The 26,030-nt window shown below is 38.4% G+C and overlaps 1 protein-coding gene across 1 annotated transcript in view; it reads right to left on the reverse strand.

The window, feature by feature from the left end:
- Positions 1 to 26,030, reverse strand: part of LOC129514440 (zinc finger protein 407-like) — a 448,057-nt gene that overhangs the window by 124,993 nt on the left and 297,034 nt on the right. The window contains exon 8 of the mRNA XM_055333001.1: positions 13,932 to 14,110. Within this exon, the coding sequence (XP_055188976.1) occupies positions 13,932 to 14,110 (179 nt within the window). The remainder of the gene's footprint in view (positions 1 to 13,931; positions 14,111 to 26,030) is intronic.

Here is a 26,030-nt window from a genome sequence, read left to right on the forward strand (position 1 = left end):
TAGGATTTTGATGGTTTCCTGTCTCACATTTAGGTCTTTCATCCATTTTGAATTTATTTTTGTGTGTGGTATAAGAAAGTGCTCCAGTTTCATTCTTTTGCATGGAGCTGTCCAGTTTTCCCAAAACCATTTGTTGAAGAGACTGTCTTTTTCCCATTAGATATTCTATCCTGCTTTTATATACTTTCCATATAGTTGTTGGTCCATTTCTGGGTTTCCTATTCTGTTCCATTGATCTATGTGTCTGTTTCTGTGCCAGGACCATATTGTCTTGATCACTACAGCTTTGTAATAGAGCTTGAAGTCTGGAATTGTGATGCTTCCAGCTTTGCTTTGCTTTTTCAAGATGGCTTTGGCTATTTAGCATCTTTTGTGGTTCCATATAAATTTTAGGATTGTTTGTTATAGCTCTATGAAAAATGCTGGTGGTATTTTGGTAGGGATTGCATTAAATGTGTAGATTGCTTTGGGAAGTATAAACATTTTAACAATATTTGTTATTTTCATCCATGAGCATGGAATGTTTTCCCATTTCTTTGTGTCATCTGAAATTTCTTGCATAAGTGTTCTATAGTTTTCAGAGTACAGATCCTGTGCCTCTTTGTTGAGGTTTATTTCTAGGTATTGCATGGGTTTTGGTGCAATTGTAAATGGGATTGATGCAACCTCTTTGGCACTGGCTGTAGCAGCTTCTTACTAGATATGACTCTGGAGGCAGGGGAAACAAAAGCAAAAATGAATTACTATGACTTCATCAAGATAAAAGCTTCTGCAGGGTGAGAGAAACAATCAACAAAACTAAAAGGCAACCTTTGAATGGGAATAGATATTTGCAAATGACATATCTGATAAATGGATTAGTAACCAAAATCTATAAAAAATTTATCAAACTCAGCACCCAAAAAACAACTAATCTGTTTAAAAAATGGGCAGAAAACATGAACAGACACTTTTCCAAAGAAAACATACAAATGGCCAACAGACATGAAAAGATGCTCAACATCACTCATCATCAGGGAAATACAAATTGAAACTACAATATGATATCACCATACACCTGTTAGAGTGGTTAAAATTAATACAGGAAACAAGAGATGTTGGTAAGGATGTGAAGGGTGCCTGGTGTGATGAGCACTAGGTGTTGTGTGTAAGTGATGAATGATTAAATTCTACTCCTGAAACTAATATTAAACTATATGTTAACTAACTAGAATTGAAATAAAAACTTGAAACAAAAAAGAAAAATCTGGTGAATATAAAATACTAAATTACTGAGTACTGTTTATTATGATGATAAAACTAACCAGAAAAGAACATTGTAAGCAAAAGGTTAAAGTTTTTTCTTACTCAATAATATAAATGATTAAGCACTGGACACTATATTCTGAATGTAAATATATATATCTCGCTTTATTTGTTCATAATTTTTTTGAATGATAGATTGTAACAAATTTCAGGCACAGTAATCTACCCTAAGTCATAAAGTCAATGAGAAGGAAAAGACAGGGACAAATCAGACAGATTGTCAATGAACTTCTGTTAGATCACAGAGAAATGAAGAGTGCAGGGTATGTGAAATTGAAGGGGGAAAAATATATATATATATATCTTCAATTATAGAAATTTTTGGATAAAGTTTAAGACACATGCATGCTTAATTTTAGAAACTGCTATGGTGGTAGAGAGAAAAGAAACTGACTCAAAGAAATACTGTCAAATGATTTTCAACAAAAGTGAAAGGCATAAGTTTTTCAACAAATGTTGCTAAAAAAAAAAGAGACCCTTATATGCAAAAAAGTACCAAATCAAAACAAAACCCTCACCCTCTACCTCATGTTATCCAAAATTTGACTCAAAATAGATCATAAATCTAAATATATGCAAAATAAATGCAAAAACATAAAGCCTCTAGAAGAAAACACAGGAAGTTAATCTTTGTAACTCGGATTAGGCAAATAGTCTTTGGATGCTATATCAGAAGTACAAACCATAAGGAAAACCATTAATAAACTGGACTTCATGAATACTGTAGTCCCCTCTTATCCATGAGATACATGTTCCAAGAACCCTAGTGGAAGCCCCAAACCACAGATAGTGGCTATACATATTCTTTCCTTTTGGCCATACATACATACATACCTATACTAAAAACTAATTTATAAATTGGGCACATTAAGAGATTAACCACAAATAATGAAATAGAACAACTATAACAATATGCTGTAATAAAAGTTACATGAATGTGGTTCTTCTCTCTTTCAAAGTATCTTATTGTACCATCCTCACCCTTCTCCTTGAAATGATGTGAGATGGCAAAATGCCCACGTGATGAGTGATGTAGGCATCATGAGGCAGTGCTAGGCTACTAGTGACCTGACGCATCAGAAGGAGAGTCATCTGCTTATGGATCGCAGCTGACCGCAGATGACTGGAACCATGGAACTGCAGCTATGAAGGGGCTACTGCATTAAAAACGCTGTGAGAGACAGCATTAGGAGGCAAAAAGGCAAGTCACAACCTGAGAGAAAATATTTGAAAATTGTCTATCTGACAAAGGTCTTGTATCAAAAACACATTAAAAACTCTTAGATCTTGGTAACTCAATGACAAAAGGGGCAAACTATTTCAAAAGACACCTCATCAAAGAAAATATACAGATGGCAAACAAGCACTGGAAATCAACATCATTAGTGATCAAATACAAATTAAAGCCACTAAATACCACTAACCTCCTATTAGAATGACTTACAATATTGACAATCCTAAGTGCTAGTGAGGATGTGGAGAGAGTAGCTGCTGGTGGAGATATCAAACATATAGGCACTTTGGCAAACAGTTTGATAGTTTTCTTTAAAAGTTCAATATATACATACTGTATTGTCCAGGCATCTCATTTCCAGGTATTTGCCCAAGATAAACAAAACCTTACATTCATACAGAAATCTATATGTGAATGTTAACAGTAGCTCTATTTATTTAATTGCCAGAAGAGTAAATTACCCAGATGCCACATGTTGTTGTGGTCCTGATTTGCATGTCCCTGACAAATAATGATGTTGAACATCTTTCCATGTGTTTACTGGCCATTTATGTATCTTCTTTGGAGAAAGATCTATTCAGATCCTTTGCCTGTTTTTAAATTAGATGATTTTCCTTGTTACTGATGAATTCAAGGATTCTTTATATATTCTAGATGGAAGTCTATTATCAGATCTGCAGATTTTTGTTTTCAATTTTAGAGATTTTCCTTTCATCTTCTTGATGGTGTCATTGGAGGCACACAAGTTTTTAGTTTTGATGAAGTCCAATTTACTTTTTTCTTTTATTGCCTGTGCTTTTGGTGTCCTACCCAAAAAACATTGCCTAATTGAAGGTCACAAAGATTCTTTCATATGTTTTCTTCTACGAGGGTTATAGTTTTAGTTCTCATATTTAGGTCTAAGAAAATTTATGCTTTAGATGGATCGATAAAACTGTGTATGAGAATGCACACATACATTTCCTATTTCTGTCTCCTGAGAAAGCCCAAGGGTACACAGAGGCAATGAGTATACACAATGTGTATATTTTGGTTTCTAAACACCAGTCTCCAATAAGAAAAACCAAAGATCCATAAAGTAGATGATGATTTCAGGATTAGGGCAGACAAACCACCAGATGAGCCTGGAGCACAATGTGGTGCTAGAAAGTAAAGAGATGGTCATAAAAGGATGGGGGCACACCACAGGACGCAGGAACCTGACTGAAAGAGCTCGCAATGGCCAAAGCTTTAGCAACCTGAGTAAGAAATAATGATGATACTGAATTGTAAACTTCAGAGTACAATAAGTCCATACTAGTAAAAAAAATAAATTGAATAAAAAATAATTGAGAGTGAAGGGACTGATATTCCTTAAAGAAGAATTCCAATTAAATGTGGGCAGAACAAGGGAAAGAGAGTATTACCGCTAAAACTCCACAGATCCTGTTGTAGGCAAGATCCACTAATGAATGTCAAAATTAGTGGGCAAAGTCTTGAGGAGAAACAGGCTATTTGCATAATCTGGAAGTATCTCCCTGAGACGTGTATTAATTAAAAAGGAGAAGATAGTAGGTCTGTAGTGGAAAAACATGGAGACACCACCTCACTTGGGGGCGGGGGGGGGCGTCCAGTTACAACATCCACCATAATGTACCCTGATGTGCTGCATGTCTACTCTGGAAGGTGCTTAAAGAAACTTAATTGAGTCATGAGTAAATGTCAGACTACTGCGAAACAAGGAACATGCTGAAGAATAACTGATCCATATTCGTTAGAAGCTTCAAGGTCTTGAGGAGACAATGAAAGACTGAAGAAACCCAATAACTGGAGGGCAGATGGGTCCCTGAGCTGAGTTCTGGAAGACAAATAGGACAGGGAGGAGACCTGTTGAGATGTCAACGAAGGATGTGGCTTAGCAGATGGTCCTACACTGACGCGGACATCTTTGGTTTCAGGAATCCTGTCAGAGTCATATCACATTCCGGGAGGCTGGGCAGAGGATATTTGGGAACTCTGCACTATTTTCGCAACTCTTCTGTAAGTTTAAAATTATTTCAAAATAAAAACTCAAAACAAGGAAAACCTGCTAGATGGTAATTTTGCTCAATAAAAACAAAACTAAATACATTTGAAAATGACTGATAATGTACATTTTACATCTTTTGAACTAAATTTCAATACTAATCAAATAGTATTCCTAAACTTCACCCATAATTGGAATAACCTATTCCATTCTTCTTCCATAAAGGGTTTCAACGGAAATAACTGTTATGCACTATCAGCAGGAAGACCTGACAACACCTACCTGGTTTCTCTCATAAAACTGCATTTTAGTCAGGGTCAAGATATGAATGTGAGGGTGTGTAAATTTGTAAAATATATAAATTATATTGAATTAAACAGCTGATAAAAGGTGTATATAAAAATAAAAGCCACATCAATTACCTGATAAAATCATACTGCACCCACTATAACTTTCCACGATCAATTTTCTTTCCCTTAAAATTTTGATAAATGAAGTTGTCAGGAGGGATAAGATCACAATTTTGTTTTCTTTTTTTCAGTTTAACTATTTTAACTTTCAGAATTCAGTTCATGAATGCTGTAAATGTTAGCCTAGATAAGATCACAATTTTGCTTGGTGATGAGGTAAGCATACTGTCACGTGCCTGTATAACCTTTTGGCAGCAAGGAAAGAAGCTTAAAAGAAAGTTTTAATGTGGCTCTGAATTACGCAGGCTAATTATACTTAACTAGGCTTCCCAAGAAAGAAGAGTCTGGAGGTCTTTTTCTGGAAAAAAAATTAAACCTCACTTTAAAACTTCTAAGATCATGTAGCTAAAGGATGAGCCCGAATGCTCTGAGGGCCAGAGATCCATCAAAAATGATTAATTGAATGGATTTACATGAATTTCAAATTATCTTCAGTCAACAGTATGAGGTGTTACTAACAAAAGCTGTATTTTAATTGTGCACTTTGATTTTATTTTACATGTTGTGATGGCCATCAAGGACTTTGTAGAACACTGAAATATATACTAGAAAGGATATTATTTCAGGATATTCTCTTATAAAAAGTTTTTAAAATATGAAGTATATTAATAACAAGGAATAGAATTAATTCAAACAAACAGGGTGTTATTTCTACTCTGAAAAAAAGCTACACGAAGACCTTCTCTAGCCCTAACTTTAGCTGCACACTCCGACTGTCACACATGCATGTGGATACCTACTGAGACACATACAGATACATGGTTCTAAGATTCATCACATTTAATAGCAACTTCAAATAAATGTAAAGAAATAATTTCAGTCTTTTTCTTCTAACTTCTTACTAGTAAAAGAGCAATAACAAAGCTCAATACCTTTTTCCCTTAAAGAAAATCTATCAATAATAATTTTCAAAGTTCTTTCATATGCATTATTTAATCTGATATTCAAAAGAGAGGTTAAGCAGTGTTCCACATTTTGTGGTGGAGAACACAGACATAGAACGGCCGAGTGACTTGCTTGCAGTCACACATCTCGACAGCATTAGAGTCAGGATGCTGACGTCCAGCTGGTCTGACATGCCACTGTTGGCCAGGCCCTGTACTGGGCCGTAGAAGTCCCCCTGTGGAAACATCTTCCCTGGGGGTTCTTTTCATTTACTCTATGTTACCTCTTCATTCAGGTTTTCACATTATCTGAAGTACCTTAGAACTCCAAGATTTTAAAGCTTCATGATAATAATTTTGCTAACTCACAGATGTGATTTGTTCTCAGCTCCTGTATATTTAGGATTATAAATGTGGGAAACTCCTGGAAGGCCAAGAGGTGTGAGGTTCAGTCAGCCACACTGCAGTTATATACCCTCCTTGGGCAAGTCAGCCTCTTGAAGACCCAATTTTAAAAAACAAAAATCATTAAGTTGGGAATGACGCCTCCCAAAGAGCTTTGTGTTGAAGGAATGGCCCACTGAAAAGACTGGCACAGACACTCTTGCTACCCTTCCCTGCATTCTTTTGTTACTGAGAAGTCAGGATGTGACTGTGAAAAACCATAGCATTCTTTAGGACTATGCAGCAGCCACCTTAGGGTAGGACGCTGCACCACACACTGTGAGGGTGACTCTCCAATAATCAGGACTGCCCGACTGCAGGAGGACCGTGGGAGGCAAGTGGCAGAAGCGTGGGCCCAACAGATGGAAAGAAGCTCCTATGTCCTTAACCCTGCTTCACAGTGAAAAACAGAAAAAGGAAGTTTTTAGACATACTGAAGAAAAGTTAGAACAGCAGACTGAATTAAAAATATCTTAAAATGTATACTTAGAAGGTTTTGAAAAAAATGTATTTCAGTACATTACTCAATAACAGAGAAACAGGGATGAGTTGAGAGGATCTGCTTATCAGTAACCTTCCATCTACTGATAAATATCTTCAAAATGAGCCGATCCTGGAAAGCAGGTCTGTCTATTGCTGGAAAAAGCTGGTTGATGAAAATCCCTGCTTTGGCATTATTCATACCCTGGCTATCTGGTTCATGGGACAGTCAGCTCCAAACTTAGGGAATCTGACAGGACCGAGAATGAGAAAGAGGGCAAAGAGAAAAAGCCAGTTACCGAAACGCCAAACCTGCCATGCCGGGTGGACACAGGGCACGCCACCGAACCAGAGGCGCCAGAGCATGAAGAACCAGGGAACAGAGATGTGTAGCAGCAGTTAAGAAAAACAGTAAATGAACCCAAGGGTGATGCCTGGAGGTAAAGAATCAAATTGTTGAACTGTTAATTATTTTAGGAAGTCTTTTGTCGGCGGTGAAATACCAGGAGCCTGAAAAACAAGGAATCCAGTCTGAAGGTTACAAAGAGAGAGGGTAGAGGCTGAAAATTATAGAGCTGCTAGTCTAACATCTATATTAGGAAATAAATTTGAGATGATACTTATGGATGAGCTTAATGATACATTTGGAGAAGTACAATTTAATAGGAGTGAGTCAGCATGGATTTACCAAAGGCAATCATGTCAGAAAAAAATTCGTTCCTTTTTAGGTTGAAGTAATAATTGGTTTATGTAAGGAGAACCAATGAGACACTGTCAGGATTTTCTGAGATTTTTTGGACCTCTTCATAAAATGAATTATTGTACAAAATGTCATGACATGTGTCAGAGCACCAACTAACAAAAGGGGCTGAGAGTAATGGGGTTAAAAATAGAAGGCCCCACAATCTGGGGAAGACTACATTTCTACAGGGCTCTGCAGATCAGAACGCTAATGCTTTTAATTAATGATGAAGAAAATCTTTTATATGAGGAAATTTGAATATTCTACTAAATGAGGGGGAATGGTTAAGATACAAAAGGCTATAGCTGTTTTACCTTAACTGTGGTAGATCAAGCAAAGGGGCTCCAGGGTGGAATAGGGAATTGAGTCTGCCTGAATTCGCAGTGGTGCACGTGCAGAGATAGAAGTGATCAGTTCAGTGTACTTATAGCTTCAATGGTACTGGATTAGTTAGCGTTAGAAAGAAAAAGAATGTGGAGTTTTGATAAGAATCAAACTTTCACATTCCTATTCTTACACCTGGGTAAGAGGAAACTGCTACAGAATGCAATTAAATAATATAAGTTTTAAAGAATGAAAAAACTGATCATCTTAAAGAACAATACGAAAATCCTACTTTGTGAAGAGAATATGGTAGATTTGTGGGATATCATGCTGCCCAGGTAACCTTATATATTATAACCTAATATATAAGAACTGATGAAAATCATTTCAATTTCAATAGGATTTTTTTTAAATCCTACACCAGTAGAAAATGAAGGAATTAGAGAAAACACCACATCATCACTTAATGCTTAATTTAATAGAGAACATCATTTGATCATCACCTTTAGAAAACACATAAACATTTCCCACATTTAAAGTCCAAGTTTCTCAGAGGGAATGTGAAGGAACTAAATCAACGTTACAGTCACACTACAGAGAGTGGCCAGGCTACCCCGTCCTCCTGCGGGCACTCACCCAGCAGCAGGGAGTGCCACTTCAGAAGCAAACTCGTTCTTTGAGTTGTGGAGGCCTAACTGTGCTTCTTCACCTGGCATTCCTGAGAGAAAACATCTCTGTTTTCTTCCTTGGCAGCATCACGAGAGTCACACATGCTCCCCTCAACCTTCCCTATGCCCTTCTCGACCTTCATCCTCCCTTCTTTCAGGTGATGTTCAAAGTATCCTGAGACATAACCACCCAAGTCTGACCAGAGGTCACTTGTATTGCAAACACAGAGAGTATTTCACTCCTTCCCAGGGTGTAGTGAATGAACACCATGCTGATTCTTCGATAACTGAGATGGTAGACAAGCAATTGCTAACATAAAGGTGAAATAAAGACCATTTTTGGGGTAAAATGGATTTCACTGAATAGAAAAAAAAAACAAACAAACATCTGATGTACAATGACAAAGAATTCTGGCAACTTTTACTTTGATGTCAACTTTATGGGGATTAATATGATTATAAAATTTCATCATATTGGATCTAGAATGGACCTAAATTAATCTCTTTAGAAATACAGGAAGCAGGGCAGCCCGGGTGGCTCAGTGGTTCTGTGCCTGCCTTCAGCCCAGGGCATGATCCTGGAGACATGGGATCGAGTCCCATGTCGGGCTCCCTGCATGGAGCCTGCTTCTCCCCCTGCCTGTGTCTCTGCCTCTCTCCCTCTCTGTGTCTCTCTTGAATAAATAAATAAAATCTTAAAAAAAAAAAGAAATACAGGAAGCAAATAAATCATTTAAAAAATATGTATACAGAAACGTGCACAACTCATGGGTGAGCTTGAGGAATTTTCTCCAATTGAATACAATCCTTTCCCAACATCAGAAACAAGAAACAGAATATCACTATCTGGAGTGAGGAGCACTGCGATCCTCATTCCAGTGACTGCTGCCCCCCAAGGGAAAATTTACCCTGGTTCCTAACACCGTAGATTAGTTTTGCCTGCTTTTATATTTAATGAGAATAGAACTGTACAGAATACTCTCCTTTGTGTGTGGTTTTAGATCATCCAGTTCTATGACTGTGAGATTTATTTACAGTTTCTTTTTTGTAGTTGGTTCATCCTCAGTGCTGAGAGCATCCACTAGGTGAACACACAGCCTTTTGCACATTCTACTTGATGGGACACTTGGGTAGTTTCAGTTTTTGACCATGATGAAAGTATCGATAATGATATAAAGTATAAATACTAAAGTAAAAGACTATTTCTTATGAAAGATTAAAATCATCACAGCAGATAAAAAAAACAAATGCAGCAAGATACTACTTATAAAGAAGCTTATGTGGCTACACAAATATGAAACACAGGATGATGGCAAGAAGCATTAGTACAGACAGAAAGGAACATTTCATAAGTACAAGGGAATATATGTATTTTATTTACAATAGGTGGTTATGTGTATAAAATCATCTTAAAGTTCTGAGTAGCCAGGGACAGATCTTCAAAATAAATAAAGCCAAAAGGAAGAGAATTAAAAAACAACAATCACCACCACAACTGACAAACCTGCAATCTTAGTGGGCAACTCTTCTTGTTGACAGAAGGAGAAAAAAAAAAATGTAATACTATAGACAACCTGAATGGCACAGTGAAAAAACTTGGCATCAGTGATGTGTAGGGATCACAGAATACACACCAAATAGCACCATTATTTACACTCCTTTCTGGTATGTCTCAAACATTTACCAAAACTCACCAAATGTTGGGCACAAAAAAAACAAATAAATTTCAAAGAATGGAAATAATTCAGGATTGTGTTCTATAAGCACAGTAGACAGAAGCTAGAAATCAATTTATATTACTATTTCAATAGTTAACAAAAAGATAACTAGAAAAAATCACCAAATGCCTGGGAATCAAATAATACATTTCTAAATAATCAACTTTTATTTTAAAAACAACCACTTTTTCAAAAAAAGCTATAACCAAAATTAGAGCTCACATAAAGCCTTTCTCTGAATCATTCTCTGAGTTCTCGAAAATCAAGAGGAAAGACAATGAATCACCCACAGAAGTGATGGAGACAAAGAACCATGGACAATCCTGGATGCTCAGTATGGCCACGTCTCACTGAGCACACACTGCGTTACCTGGTATGGATGGTGGGAACACTGTACTAACAGCCGGTACTGTCCCCATCATGCAGACGGCGAACCCTAGGACCCACAGAATTAAAACAACAGTTTTGGAGTCCGTCAACAAGGGAATGGGGCTGACTTTAAATCTATCCTATCCTAAGAGCCATACCTACGGAAGCACAGAATGCTTCTAACTCTGCAGATGAGGCTGGGAAGCTCTGAGATGCGTAGAGACCTTACAAAGTGGGGTGCCGGGTGTGAACTGGTCTCCAGGGAACTCTGGCTATGTTACCTGGCCTCCGTATCTGCAGGTACCACTTCATGTATATGAGCCGGGGAGGTACACAATCACAGGAAATCTTTCTGGGGGCACCTCGGTGGCTCAGTGTCAACGCTGAGCATTGCCTTCAGCTTAGGTCATTATCCCAGGGCCCTGGGATCAAGTCCCTCATCGGGCTCCCCGCAGGGAGCCTGCTTCTCCCTCTGCCTGTGTCTCTGCCTCTCTCTGTGTTTCTCATGAATAAATCAATAAAATCTTAAAGAAAAAAAAAGGAAATCCTTCTACAGAGCTATTTTCCAACAAAAACCATGATACCTTACTTTAACACATAAATTTCAAAGTATCATCTCACCTAAATTTAAAATATCACAAATGACACTATTCACAGTCTTTTCTGGGGCTGTTGTTTAATGTGTCCCTTCCAATGGTCTTGGGGATGTTTGATCTACATGGTGGAGCCACATGAGGACCAGACGGATTTTGTTTATTTTGGGGGAGTTTTAAACTCAATCTTTTATTAAAAGAACTGCATCATATGGTTCACTGAATGCTGGGTTATGAGATGCTCGGCTCAGCAACGAACAGTGCAGACACCAGAGGACACCGCTGACGGACCACAAGCCACTCTCAGAGAAAACCCTGCCGCCGCTGCGACCACGGGCCCCATCACAGTACCTATGGCCCAGCATGGGTTCATCAATCCAATCGTGGCGCCTAATCCCACTACCAAAGGATACGGAAGGAAGAGCTCCAACATCTTGATTCATACCTTACTTTATACTGAGGAAGGCGCCTTTCCCGTAATCTTAAATGTACCACTTATGATTTGCAATTGCAAGGTTAAAAAGTCAGTCAGCCTAAAATACATTATCTTTTTAAAGTTTCCTCTTAACCAAGCTAAATTTATCAAAGCAAAAAATACTACCAAAGAGCACTATTGCCATGTACAGGGAAGAACCGACAGCAGACACCGCACGGGACCAAACGGTTTCCATCAGTGAGGAATCTGGCTGTGACTTCTGCAGACAACAGTTTCCAACAGAATCATAAATAGAAACCGAACACTAGGATTCTGTGCACGGGCGCATCACACACAGACACAGGGAAACTAGAAGGATTTTTCTTAAAATTTATTTTATACTAACAATATCTTAAAACATCTCTAGAAGGAACATTCAGTATCACTAGCACAGTCTGCTACTGCTGCCCAGAACGATGAAAGGGACGCATATCTAGGCTCTGCAGTTAGTTTCCTCCCCCCTTCCCTGTCATTCATCTGAAAGTTACAAATACTTTATTTTAGAAAAATAACCCATTTTTAATGTCCAGCTGGTGCAGTGCAAACACAGGAGACACACCTTGAGAAGGAGGCACAGCAGGATGGCCTTGAAAATGGTCCTTTCTGCATGACCCAGCATCACTTTACATCGCCTGCTTGGTGGTTACCTGATGTGCCTCCTTCCACAGGCAAATCTCTGGCATTTGTGCGGTCATGACTCCTCTTAAGGAAGAACCCATAGGCACTGATGGCCAGGAGATATTTCAATTTGACTTTATCTGTTCTTGTGCCTAAAGCTATCAACTGCCCAGTTCAAAACCTTTTCAGTATTGTTACCAAAATGCAAGGAGTACTGACCTGTGTTTTTGTTTTTCAAAAACGGCCCTGGATACAACACAGATGACAACAACAGACATTCTACTGTTACCTTAAAAAGTCAATCATATGAGCATAAACAGAAATTGGAAAAGGATACATCAGCAAAAAACAAGCAATACCCTTATACGCATTGTCAAATGTGTTAATAACTAATAACATTTTCCTAATTCAAATCACTCATTAAGTTCGGTTTCTTTTGATATTAATGTTATCTGAGCAAATATTATTTAGATATTTTGCAAACGGGTAGGGGTTCCCATGACTTTTAAACACCGTGGTCACTCCTGTAGCATCACTAGCCCTTCAGCATTGTTCTGCTAGGCAGGCATAGAAGGTACTGTGCTAAGCCATTAGCTTTTTAACTCATCACAATGACCCTTAAAACAGATACCACCATGTAGATTTGCATAGAGAGACATGATAAGGTTGCCCTACCTGAGGTCACAGGGGGAGTATGGAAAGGAGAGTTTGCATGTGGCTCTAACTGATCCCAAAGCATCTGCTTAAAACATCCCCTGTATCGACTGGTATTACTTAAGTAGAGTACTGCTTGGCCTACATTGTGGGGCTTTCTCTAAACCTCCTTCAGAGTAAGTACTTCCTCAAAGATGACCTCACACTCATAATCCATCCCATGGCCACTCTGCACAATGAGAATTCAATACTCAAGGAAAGCATGCTTGTTAGTTAAACATGTTGGGCTACATACAGGGATAGATTTCTTGAACCCTGCAGTTGCTGCTATGCATCTGATGCTTTCAGAGTGTGAAGTCTGACTTCTGATTCAGTAAGGTGAAAATGTTCTAGTAGCCAGCCTCGGCCACCAGCACCACACCCTTCACACTGTGGACAAACCCCTCCTAATCTCTCGGAAATGCTGACACCATAGTACTCCGTCCACAGTACTCAACTCACCCCACCCCAGGGCACATTCTCTCCCTTTCCAGGTACTCATCCCAAGACAGTGGTACACAGGGATAGAGCATAACATTTTAAATCACAAACATTTTTTGAAAAAAAGTTAAAAGTGTTTTACCAATTCATCAAAACATGGAGTTCAAACAACTGCTATAGTTTAGTCAACTGAGGGTTAACTATTTGCTCTTACTAAACTTTACAGTGCTGGGAGGATTATTTTGTCCTATTTGCACTCGATGACATATGATAGAAAAGACCTTTTTTCATGGTGGAGTGGGGTAAGACCAGAATACACTTTTTTGGAAGTCCTTAAGCAGATGCACATATATGTGCTCTACTATATTAACATAAGCGACAGTAATGGACAAAAAGCATTCTAACTCTGCATGAACGAAAGGAAATTCTCTTAAAAACTACCACTATTTAATAGTGTCAGCCTCTTACCAGCATGCAAGTAAGCCAGGTCAGGGTTCTCGATGTCGGGATGCTGCTCTTTCAAGTGGTTTCGGAATTCCACAGGCACGTTTGTCCCATAGTCACATTTGGGGCAGTTGTACATCTTGACTCCCTCATGTTTGCCAGTGTGCAAAATGTGCTTGCGGATATTTTCGGCACAGTTTGACCTACCAAGTAGGAAAGAAAAGCAATCCAAATTAAGGTAGAATCAGTATCATGAGAATCATGAGATCAGAAACAATGCTATCAGCGACAGTCAATGTAGGCCTTACTGTGTGACAAGCACCAGTCTACGTGTTGTTCCCGGCCAGTAGTTTCAACGTGTACGATAGGGTAATCCCATGAGGCTGTTAGTTTCTGTTAGCTCTGGTGCTAATTTTTAAGTTGGTCTCTTACCTTAGTGATTGAATTCTATGCAGAACCGGAAGCACAAAATCCCAGGTGCTACGACTCTAATATCAAATTATTCTGGTGCCACTTGAGGGCACTGAAGGAGTTTCCTTAACCCCAAGAACACACCTTTCACCAGGGAGGAGTGGTATAAAGGAAAGCACTGCTGCCTCCATTGAATTGAGAGGACTAAGGAAACAAAGCAGCTTTGGCTTTAAAGTCCTGTTAAGTGAGCTCTAAAACAGTCCGCAGACAGAAAAGCAGCAGTGTGTTAAGTGCCAGGGAGCTTTCCATCGTGGTGCAGGTTTCCAAGTACCAGGGAGTGAGAGCTACAATGCAGGCCATGTACAGTATACACCAAACAGCCCTGGCACCACGAAGAGGCTCCTCTCCTACTGTTTTCCTACACGCTTAGAAATGCCAGCCCTGAAATGCCTAGGGAACAGGGAACAGGCCTCTTTCCTGAGAAGCAAACTTCTCCACCTGCCCCTCCATCCCTCCATGAATCTCTGCATCAGGCGTTGCACACCTAGACCCTTGCTGAACACATACGCGGCTGCTTTTTGTCTTTGTTAGAATAGCACTAAAAAGGCCACTGCACAAATCCACGTGGGTTGGGGGTGGGTGGGGGTGCACTTAACCAGAAAGAAACAGAAAATCAGGCTGGCCTCAATCTCCCACAGAGCAAAACTGAATGGCAAAGAAAAAACAAATCAAGCCACAGGATCATCAGCATCTCTGGAGGGTACTGCGAAAGAACAAAGTCCTGCAGGATATTGTTTGATGTGAAGGTCTGGGGACTGCTAAGGTTGGAAAGCAGCAGTTAGCAAGCTCATGCCACAACGCACACACCAGATGACGGAAGGTCCTACCCGGAAGCTTCACCAGGCTCTGTGCTACCCCAACACTTCTAAGTAGGATTACATTTGTGTGTAGTATTCAGCTGCACTGCAATGCTGACTTTGCGGGAACGTGCCCTTGGAATGTCGGTGATGTATGCAAAAATGGTTATGACCCAACAATTTTAAAGCAGTGATACTAACACTCACAGGTGAAGGCAACAGATGACAATTAGAACTCTAGAGACCCACCGAATACAATGTCTCTTCACTCATGAAGAGAGGGAATAGAAGCACATCAGGGAAGCAAAGCAGGGTTCACAACAGCGGCGCTGGGAACAGCATCCCACAGATGCAGAGGGACCAGGTGCCCTTTCCTAGTGACATCCAGAAGAAGTGAAAACGCAAATATTTTCCTCAAGAATGGGCATCCTGCATCATGAGAACAGTCCTATAACCGGACCCAAGATATTCCCTTGGAAAAGGTTAGGCTACCTGCCCTTCCATCCCCAGGCAGTTTGTCCTGAAACGCATGTGCCCAATTATCTAGAGTTGGAAAGACTAACAGATGAATTCCTGAATTCCTATATAGCTAGACTACTAAGAAACACAGTAAAATGTTAAAGCAGTGGTACAGCAATGCCCACTTCTATTTTCCAAATATATTTTAATTATATATTAATATTTATATTAAAAATTCATAACAACAAACACCTTTAAAAAGAAAAAAGAACCAGAACAACAACAGAGATTTTTTCTGCTATTTTAAGCTTTGCCTTCGGCAAGGGCTCTGTCAAGCTTTATGTTCAGTTCCACTTAGAACTTAGACTAAATATACGTTAAGTCTGTAAAAATATGCATACATGGCCTATCTCTTTCTTGCCTCTACTGAATTACCAAACTTGCTTTCTCTATAAATCCCTATTGGTGGGGTACCTGGGTGGTCAGTTGGTGAAGCGTCTGCCTTTAGCCCAGGTCATGGTCCCAGAAGTCCTGGGATCGAGCCCCATGTTAGGCTCCCAGCTCAGAGGGGAGTCTGCTTCTCCCTCTCCCTCTGCCCCTGCTCATGTGCACTCTCTCTCACTCTGTCTCTCAAATAAAATAAAATCTTTTTAAAAATCCCTAATTTTTAGTTATCACTGTACTAAGTAAATGAGTAAGCACCTCATGTGTCCTCTGCACTTGTCACTGGCCTGCTACTTTGATGTTATCACAGGATTCTTAGAGGCAGAGACAGCGAGACATTTTGCAGAGAAGGAAAGGGGGCATCAGGCGATGAGAGGACTATCAAAGGGTACAGTTAGAGAGTGTTGAAGACCGCCTTCCTTACATATTTGTATATACAAGATACCAGGCACATTCAAAGGAAAGGGTAGAGTCTCTTAATTGTATAAATATCCTTGGAATAGTGACATCATGTTGACAGAAGTAACACAGGAAAACACTTGAAGATGGATGAAACTAATGTCTACTTTTGTGATAACTGAAAGGAAGAGGACCGTTTTTTTGAATTCCGCAATGAGCTGAGTGAACTGTTCCAAATTACTCCCTTAACTCTGCAGATTTCCCATTTGTTGTCCATGACACCCCCTCAACTCACCAGTGTTTACTGACACCAAGGAGTGAAAACAAAAAGCTCCCGCTGTACTTAGTGCGTTCATTAGGACTACCCACTCTTTGGTGCCACCTATGTTATTTCCTTATGAAAAAGCTAGGCATTAAGAATCAGCAAAGACAATCTTGATCAAGTGAGGAAGTCAGAATCACCAAAACCCACCAACTTCAATTTATAATGCGTACTTAAATACAAGACAATATAAAGCAATGAATTCTCATCAGTGAAGGTCTTGAAGAGATGACATTGAAAACAGAGTGGTTTGTTTTTGGAAGGGGTGAATCTTGGACAAAAATAAAACAACATCTCTTGTATCTCTGTAGCTAAACAGCATGTGGAAGCTAACATTCAGAAGACTAATGGTGAAGCAAGTAAAGTGGAGGAGGGAGAATTTAAAAAGGTGAGAGGCTTCTTTTTATTTAAAAATATAGACTAGAACAAGAAAGATGTGGTGTGGAACTTTATATTTTACAAGGTAGTAAGGACCATTTCATACACATATATATTTACATATACATACATATATATTTTTATTTATACTATATATACTGCTCATATATTTTATGTATAATACATGTACATTTATTTTAAAATTTTTATACATGAATAGATAAGAAGCATTAAATACAAGCTAACAAGAACATAAAATAGGTAATGTCTGTCTGCAATAAAAAGATACATCTTATGTATTTCATGGATGACAGTATATTGGTATGCAATCAAAATTTGTTCTTCTGCATTTATTGTCATGCCATATAAAACTTTTTAAAATATTGGGACAAAACTGAGCCTTTCACACCTGCAAAAGCAAACTATTCCAGTCAGAGCCTAAGAAGTAAAAGCTATGACATTATGCCAATATCATTTAAAGCAGAATATCTACAGTAAGTAGGGGCAAACTTCAGTCCCTGCACTTGAGAACATCACATAACATGTCCCAGAACTCGAGGAATAATAAATAGATCGGACACCTTCTGGTAAGTAATTCTTAATGCTATTCAGCCCAAAAATGCTCATTCTTCCCCAAAATAGAACTTATGAGTAGGAATTAGCATGGTAAATTGAAGTGGTGCTAATCAAGGATGGGCTGTGCAGGAGAAGGAGGGATGCCCTATGATATGGTTTCAAACAGGGTCATGACTAAATCACTAGGCATGACAGCAGTTAAGCCAACTGGGTACACAATCATTAGGACTGGGTGACTGAATCATGTTTTCACTTTGACATCGATTTTTTTTTTCGTAAAGAGCTTATTTCTGTCCCATGTTCATAGACTGGAAGGTTTGATATTGCTAAGATGGTGATACTCCTCAAATGATGCACAGATTCAATGCACTCCCTGTCAAAGTCTCAGCTGGATGTCTTACCTCGGCTGATCCTAAGGTTCATATGGAAATGCACAGGCCTAGAAGAACCAATACGGTCTCAAAAAAGAACTAGGTTGGAAGACTCACACTTTCTGAGTTCAGAAGTTATTCCAAAGCCATAGTAACCAAGACAGTGTGGTACAAGAAAAGGACAGACATTGGGAATTGGCATGGGAAGCCACAGTTTCCACTGAAGTTAGATGCCTGAGTGCTGGCTGCAGGCTCCCTACAGGGGTTAGGGATGCACGCAGGATTTGCTGGGACCATGATCTACATGCACAATGTGAATGGGAAAGTTATGAGGAAACTCAGAATTAGATTCAGGAGTATGACATGTTGACAATCCTGAGGCAGCTTACAATACATACATACAGAGAGTAATGTGCAACATATTACATTAAATACAAGCTGGGCAATGGGCAAAGGACCAAAATGGGAACTAATTTCAAGGCTTCTGAAAATATATGTAATAAAGGAAATATTTTATTTGGTTCAAAGGCAGTGTGTTTCAAAATAATAACTGGAATATCAAAAGTGCTTCTAGAGCTCTGCAAAATTATTTTTTAGTACTACTTGCTAACTCACTGCATATTACACAAAAAACATTAGGTTAAATTTATGTTATATTTGAACTACGAAAAAGGAAGCATAGAAAAATTCTGAATGTTTTCCCTCTTTTGATATATGTTATTTTGGTTATTAAAACAAAAAGCACCAGTGAAGCTGTTGAATAAACACACATTTGTGTATTTCAAACAAAAAGTCTAACAATGGATAGATACAGTGAAAGTCTCCCATCCACCACCTCTGCCCCCACTGCCCCAGGCAGGTACAATTTTTAACTTCTTATCAATCTTTTGGGAGAATTAAAAATGACTGCAAATATATTGTACATTCTTATCGCCACCCTCCTGGTATATAAACTTGCTGGCCTAGCATTAGTCAGCATCTTGCTTTCCTTACCTAACGATGTAGCACAGGAGATCTTTCCACTTCAGCATGAGAAAGCCCCCTGTTGCTGCCTTCAGCCTCCCTCCGACTCCCTCCCCCACTCCTTCTTCTTCTCTGTTTTTTTTTTTTAATAGCCACACAGTATGGATACAGCATATTATATCTAAGCGATCCTCTACTGATGGGCATTTAGGTTGTTTCCAATCACTTGCTGGTGTAAACAAGGTTGAAATGAATAATCTTCTAAAACACTTTCTATTTCTCAGGATGCCAAGACAATTTCATGATGCCAAGTGGAAGTGTTTCAAATGTCAATGGGCATATGTTTTTGTAATTTTGATAAATTCTGCCAAATTGCCCTCCAGAGAAGTTGTAGCAATTTATGCTTCTACCAACAATGTTTGAGAGATGCTGTTTCTGCACATTCTTGCCAATGAAATGTGTTACCAAACTTTCAATTTTTTGCTCATTTGGTAGGAGAAAAAAAACTCCAGCTCACTGGAGTTTCATTTTTTAATTTTTACATTTGAATTTGCATTTTTCTTATAATGAATGAGGCTAAGTATCGTCAAATATTGAAATGCCGTATGTATTCTCTTTTCCAATGCACTGGTTTTGTATTTTGATCTGCTTTCTTTTATAGTGTTGTTAGTCATTCTCTTATACAATTAAGGAGATTGACTATGACAGAAGCTGCACATACTTTTTCCCTTCTTCTTTTGACCATGCTTATGGTAAAGCAGAAGTTTTTAGATTTTGTTCCATGCCTTCCTTAGTTGAAAGTTATAAAAAGACCTGTCCCACATTTGGTTGTGGTACTTTTATAGTTATATAACCTGACATTAAGTATTAGATCCATTTCAAAACCATCGTAGAGTGTGGTACAAAGTATAGATCCAGAGTACTAGCTGGATCTCTCAATACCATTCATTAATAGTCCATCTTTCCTCCACTGACTTGAAATGTCATCTCACCAATATTTTGTTTGAAGCTAATTCTGGACTTTCTATTATAATGACCTGGTCAGTCTGTGCATGTACCAATCTGTTTTAATAAGCCAGGCTGCATACAGGAGGCTCACATCTGGTAGAGCTCATCCTTCTACATTGTTCTTTTTCCTCCCATCATAGCAGTGTCCTACCCAGGCCATTATGGAGTCAGTCATAAGACTGTAGCCTTCAGCAGTCTTAATGGCAAACATCTCGAGCTAATTATGGAACCAGAGAGACCTAGGCCAATAATAAATTAATATCCCGAATACAACTGGGTATTTCCTATGTATTTATTAATATGTACTGATAATATGATCTTTCTGATAAAGAAGCTCAAACACAGACAGACTGGCCCAGATATATAGAAGGTGTCGGCACTCAGAGGTCCTAAATAAATCTGAGTTTACTATTTCCCCAAGGGAAGCTACATATCCACCTCAACATTCTAAAATTCGCTTGAGTGAAATTAATGATGGTCTTAATCTTCTGGTAACAATTTGGCATGCTATATATGTAAATTGACATAAAAAATTCTGTAAGTTCTACTTAAAGAAACACATCAGTTTTGTTCAACACTTTGATTCTCAAACTTTTTGAACACAGAGCACTCTTTAGGTTCAGGGGAATAATACATATATCTCATAAGGTTGTCAGGAGCATTACGGTAAATTACATTAAGCATGTTCAGAAACTGCAGTAGGTACTCAATTCTTTTTTTATTACTACTACTAGTCTTTCTATTAAATGCAAGACAGTTCAACTATCCGGATCATTATTAGCAATTATATTGCTAATTATATATGAAAAGCAATTTCAATTCACTTGAATAAAAACAGATTCCCAAAACAGTTATATAAGTGAACATACATGTACACATTGAGAAATGCAATTTCTTCTTCTGCCTGTTTGGAATAGTCTTTGAACTCCTATCCTTGAAAATAATTACTCTGTAGTTAAGTTTTATGTATTGAAACAAGAGCATCAACACTATGCACTGTAGTACGTATTTATCTAAAATTTCAGTGGAAAGGGGTTTCTACTATATCTTTATAATAGTAATTCAAAATGAATAAGGAATAACCCAAAGAAAGGATTTATGTAAATTAAACTTAAGTTCATCACATATTTTTTTAACCAGTAGTATTTAATTATAAATTTACTGGGCAAAAAACCAGTCTAAGAAAAACAAGAAAATCTCTGTGGGAGAGAGGAACATAAAGCTGCCAAGTCACTGCAAGTTGGAAGAATGTGCTCCAATATATAAGCTCAAGGCCTGTTCACAGTTTACGTAACGCAGCCCGAGGCATACAGTCCTCTACCAATTCTGTTCTCACTCAAGGACCCATAAGGAAAGAGTCTGATAATTTTAGACTACAGAACATTTGTGCTGTTTAAATTTAAAGTTGGTGAGAAGCTGTAAGAATAAAGAATTTCAAATTCCCCTGACTAAAATGAAACATTTTATCGATGATGTTTAGAAAATGAATGTCATTTGAAGTGTTGAACCAAATAAATCACCAGAATAGACAGCACAAAGATCCACGTATATAAGGGATAAAGATGTCATTTCAGATCAATAAGGAAATGATGGGTTTTATATAATAAATGGTGTTGAGTCAACTGCCTGCTGTATGGGGAGAAACAAATTAGATTTTTATGGCCCTAACCATGTAAAAATAAATGCCATTTGGATTTTAACATTAACATAAGCACACTACATTATAAAAGTGCTAGAAGAAAATACAAGAAAATATTTTTATAATCTTGGTTGCAAAGAGCATTCCTAAATTCAAAACCCAAATGCTACAAAATGATGTAGCAAAATACACTTCATAAAAGTTAAAATTGCCATATAGCATAATACATTATAAATAAAGTTAAAAGACAAGTCAAAGAAATAGAGAGAATATATGCAACATAAAGACAAATGCTTAATAAAAAGACTACAAAATGAGTACCTATGATTAATAATTTTAAAAAAAGATAAAAACCTCAAAAACCAGATGAAGAGCATAAGCAAGAAATCTGTAACTGGGGATCTATAAGAGGTTATGTAAGCATTAAAAGGTAATCAATGACTCTAGTAGCCAAAGAAATGAAAATTAAAGCCTAGTGTAACAGAGGGGCAAAATTTAAGAAGATTGGTAACATTAATTATTGGTAAGGGAAAAATCTATCACTGGTGACAATATCCAATAGCTTTTGGAAGACATTTGAAGATAGCCTTCAAAATTAAAATATACAAATACTCTTGGATTTAGGAATTCAATTTCTAGAAATTAGCCACACGGAGAATCACTGAGCTATTATTTATAACATTAGGCTAAACACACTAAACTTTAGGGAAAAAATTAAAACTAGAGATCTATTAACAGAGGAATGGGTCAGTAATTTATGGTAATCCACTCTGTGGGATTCAACACTGCTGAGGGTAAGGGTTAATTTGCAAGCCTATTTCCCAGAGGAGGTGGTGGCATCTTACAGAGCTTCCTGGAAGCCAAGTACATCCTGGTGGGACACTGGGAGGACACAGCCTGATTACAGGAAAAGAGAGGGTATTCCCCAACCATGAATGTTTAGTGGTGTCAGGACAAGGCAAGAGGCCTGGTCGGCCAGGTCATTGGACTGCTCAACCACAACCCTGAACACACACCTAAGAAGGATGGTACTCCCCCAGTGGTGGAGCTGAAGAGTTCCACAGCCAAAGAGTCAGAACTTTCCCAGTATGACATCCAACACTATAAAATCAAGTGTTGCTTCAGAGTAGAACAGGTATGGACACAGGCTGAAGGGAGGAATAATAGCCATGCACCCGTCTATGACTTTCTCCCAGCAAATGCTGTTGACAAAGGCCTGGTGTGTATGCTACTCATCATTCACCCTTATTTGTTGGACAAAAGCTATCAAATAAAATAAGGTAAACCTTATGTCCCACCATGGAAAAATTTCCAATTTAATTAAAACAAAAATAAAACAAGTCCCAGATAAATACATATTATGGCTTTTTCTAGCTTTTTAAAGTTATATACATAGTCACATGGATATATAAATGCATTAAATGTGTAAAGGAAGAAATGGTAGTAATACTATATTGATGTTAATTATCTTTATGGAAATGTTTCCAAATCAGGAAACTTTTATGTTTGCTTAGTATATGTTTAGATCACTTGGACGATTCATGAGAATATCTTCTAAATTTTACTCATGTATAAAGCAAATATGATCAGAACATGTATTTCAAAAAGAAGTGGATAGTAGTAAAGTATTGTATCAAATGTAAATATTATAAACAATAAGCAGTGTGGTCAACATAAGCTGGGAACAGAGGTCGGGAAAACTCTAAATACAAAGATTCTCCTGTTTACATAGAGACAATTCAAACTGATGAATCAGATAAAAGATTTAAGTACAGTAAGTTGAGTTGTAAAGGTAATCACTTGGATTAACAAACAGGATACTATAGTAAAAACTCTTTTCTTTACTAAAGAAGAGAGGAGGAGTGTATCAGAAGGGGTAATCGAGCTAACTTTTTTGGATATGTTACAACAGCCAGATGCTGCCTATAAACCAAGAAAGAGAGGAATAAGGTTATCTCCAGCAGGATCAGGATATGAATGATTATAGTTATCTCAGGGAATGGGGTGTAGCAGTGAGACTCTGACTTTTCAAATAGTAAAAATAATGTACAACCTAAGTTTATGGGTGTTTATGGGTATTTAAGTAAAATAGATATTTAAAAATAATGGCATGTTTAATTACTTACAAAATTATCCAAAATTAACTTTTTTTTTTTAGCTAAGACAAAAAGAGTTTATAGGTATCAAAAGTAATCAGAAACCACAATGTCCTGAATTTTTCCTTTAAATTTTAATTGGACAGTTTCTGGATCACCCTGCTCTAAATTCTATGAATTTTCTTTTCATTTTCCCCCTTAACTGGTAGCTTTTATTTAATAGGATAATTCCTACCAGACCACTTATATTCATGACTTCCTATTATCCATAAATCCCAATTCCTTGAGGACTATGACCACAAGGACTCATGCATTTTCTCTTTCCATTTCTCAGTCATGATTATGATAGCGTTTGTTACATGATAGAAGGTGATGAGCATCATGTGATGCTAAAACAGAACCATGTCTTATAGGCAAAAAGAATTTGTTCAGCACAGGAGTGAATAAAGCAATGCATTATTGATCATGTTCTATTTCTCCAGAGTAGACACAAGGATCGGGGTTCCAGGCTATGGTGCTATCCACATATTCACAGCCATGGTCAGAGTGCAGCTGAGACACAACTGTGTGCTCATGGAGAAAGCTGCCCAACGGCAGCACCGCACCAGCCTACATGTGACTCCCAGGAGGCCTCTGTGCATTTGCACAGTTAGGTGCTGGTCTAAAAACCATGGGAACACGGCCAGGCTTCCAAACCCACTCACTGGGAGGCAGTATTCAAAAGAGAAGTCACATAAGCCCAGTTACTGCTTTAGTTCATATAGAAAGTATATAGTAGTTAAAAAAAAAGTCTACTTTCACATATATTGACTTCCTGTTCTCAAAATGAATTTATTCAACGTATATTTAATTTAGTGCCTACCACACACAAAACAGGAAACATAAAAAGGAATCATGTTGGTTCTGCCCTCATAGACAATTCCTTTTGACAGATGAGTCATGTACATCAACAGTGTGCTTCGTAACATAAAAGTTACTTTTGAAACAGAGTTGAAGATCTCACCTGTCCCCTGCTACACCCCCTTCAGTGGCATTTTTCATTGATGACGGTCTAAAATCACCTTGCTTTCTACACTGTTTAAAATGCCTTACTGACTTCAACTGATTTCTAATGAGACAGATTATGCACACGCTTGCCCGTGGATATGGCACCACATTGGACAAGTTCGTCATGGAAGACTGTGCCCAGTGCTCCGCCGCTACCTCTATTCCCAGAGCCCATGTAACCTGCCACCCACTGGCCCCCACGATTCTTAGCCCCATGGCCATGTCCAATTACATGACTTCTCTATTCAATCTTTGCTCAAGGTATCCACAACCTGTAAGGAGAAATAATCTACTTCAAACCTAAAAACCCCCTTCCCACCTTCCTCTCTGTGAAACAATGAAAATCACAAGGAGGCAAATGGTAGGAAGCCACATGGAACTCTGCTAAAATCCCAAATTATTTTGTGAGAATGTAACATTTCAAGAATGGCCTCCCTCATCCATGTGTGAAGTGAGAGAAGGAGACAGATTTAAATGTGTGGCCAGACGTGGCCTGTCCTCTGCGTTCCATGGAAGGAGGAAGGACCACTGGCAAGTGCAAGCCCTGAAAGACCTCGATTTCTCCTTGATTCTTCTTCAGCTCCAGAAGGAAAAATACATCTTGCTAACCGTTTCACTTCTCATTGCCTGCTCATTGCCAGTCTGGGAAAGGGGGAAACTTCAACAGCAGGAATTCCACGCTGCTCATGATGAGCAGTAAATGATGAGCCTAAAGGGGGCAGATGACGAGTATGATATATAGTGTGTTTCTCAAACTTATTTGGCAACAAAAACCCTTTTTCTCGGCCAAGCAAACAGTATCGTGTGAAGATCATGATTTGTGAAAATCAAAACATTGAATTAGCCCTACACACTGTTTGGCCTCCTGACACTAACCTTCGGTCTGGTGGGCGGTAAGTACAGCAGAAATTGTCTTCAGCCTCATCCTGCCACTGGCCCCTCAAAAAACACAGTCCCCACCCACGTCTTCGCCATTTGGCATTTCTTTGCTTTACAGGGATGAGTTTTATTCTTTCCTGTTCTGTTACCTGGCTAAGCTTAGCAAAATGCAATCCTGTAAAACTAGGAAAAGCACGTGGAGAAGCCTTCTGAGCAGAAGGGTGCATGCCGCGGAGGTGCAGGGAGGTGTAGCCCAATTGTCCTGGTCCATGCA

This window comes from Nyctereutes procyonoides, unplaced genomic scaffold (assembly GCF_905146905.1).
Source record: "Nyctereutes procyonoides isolate TBG_1078 unplaced genomic scaffold, NYPRO_anot_genome, whole genome shotgun sequence".
Lineage (NCBI taxonomy): Eukaryota > Metazoa > Chordata > Mammalia > Carnivora > Canidae > Nyctereutes > Nyctereutes procyonoides.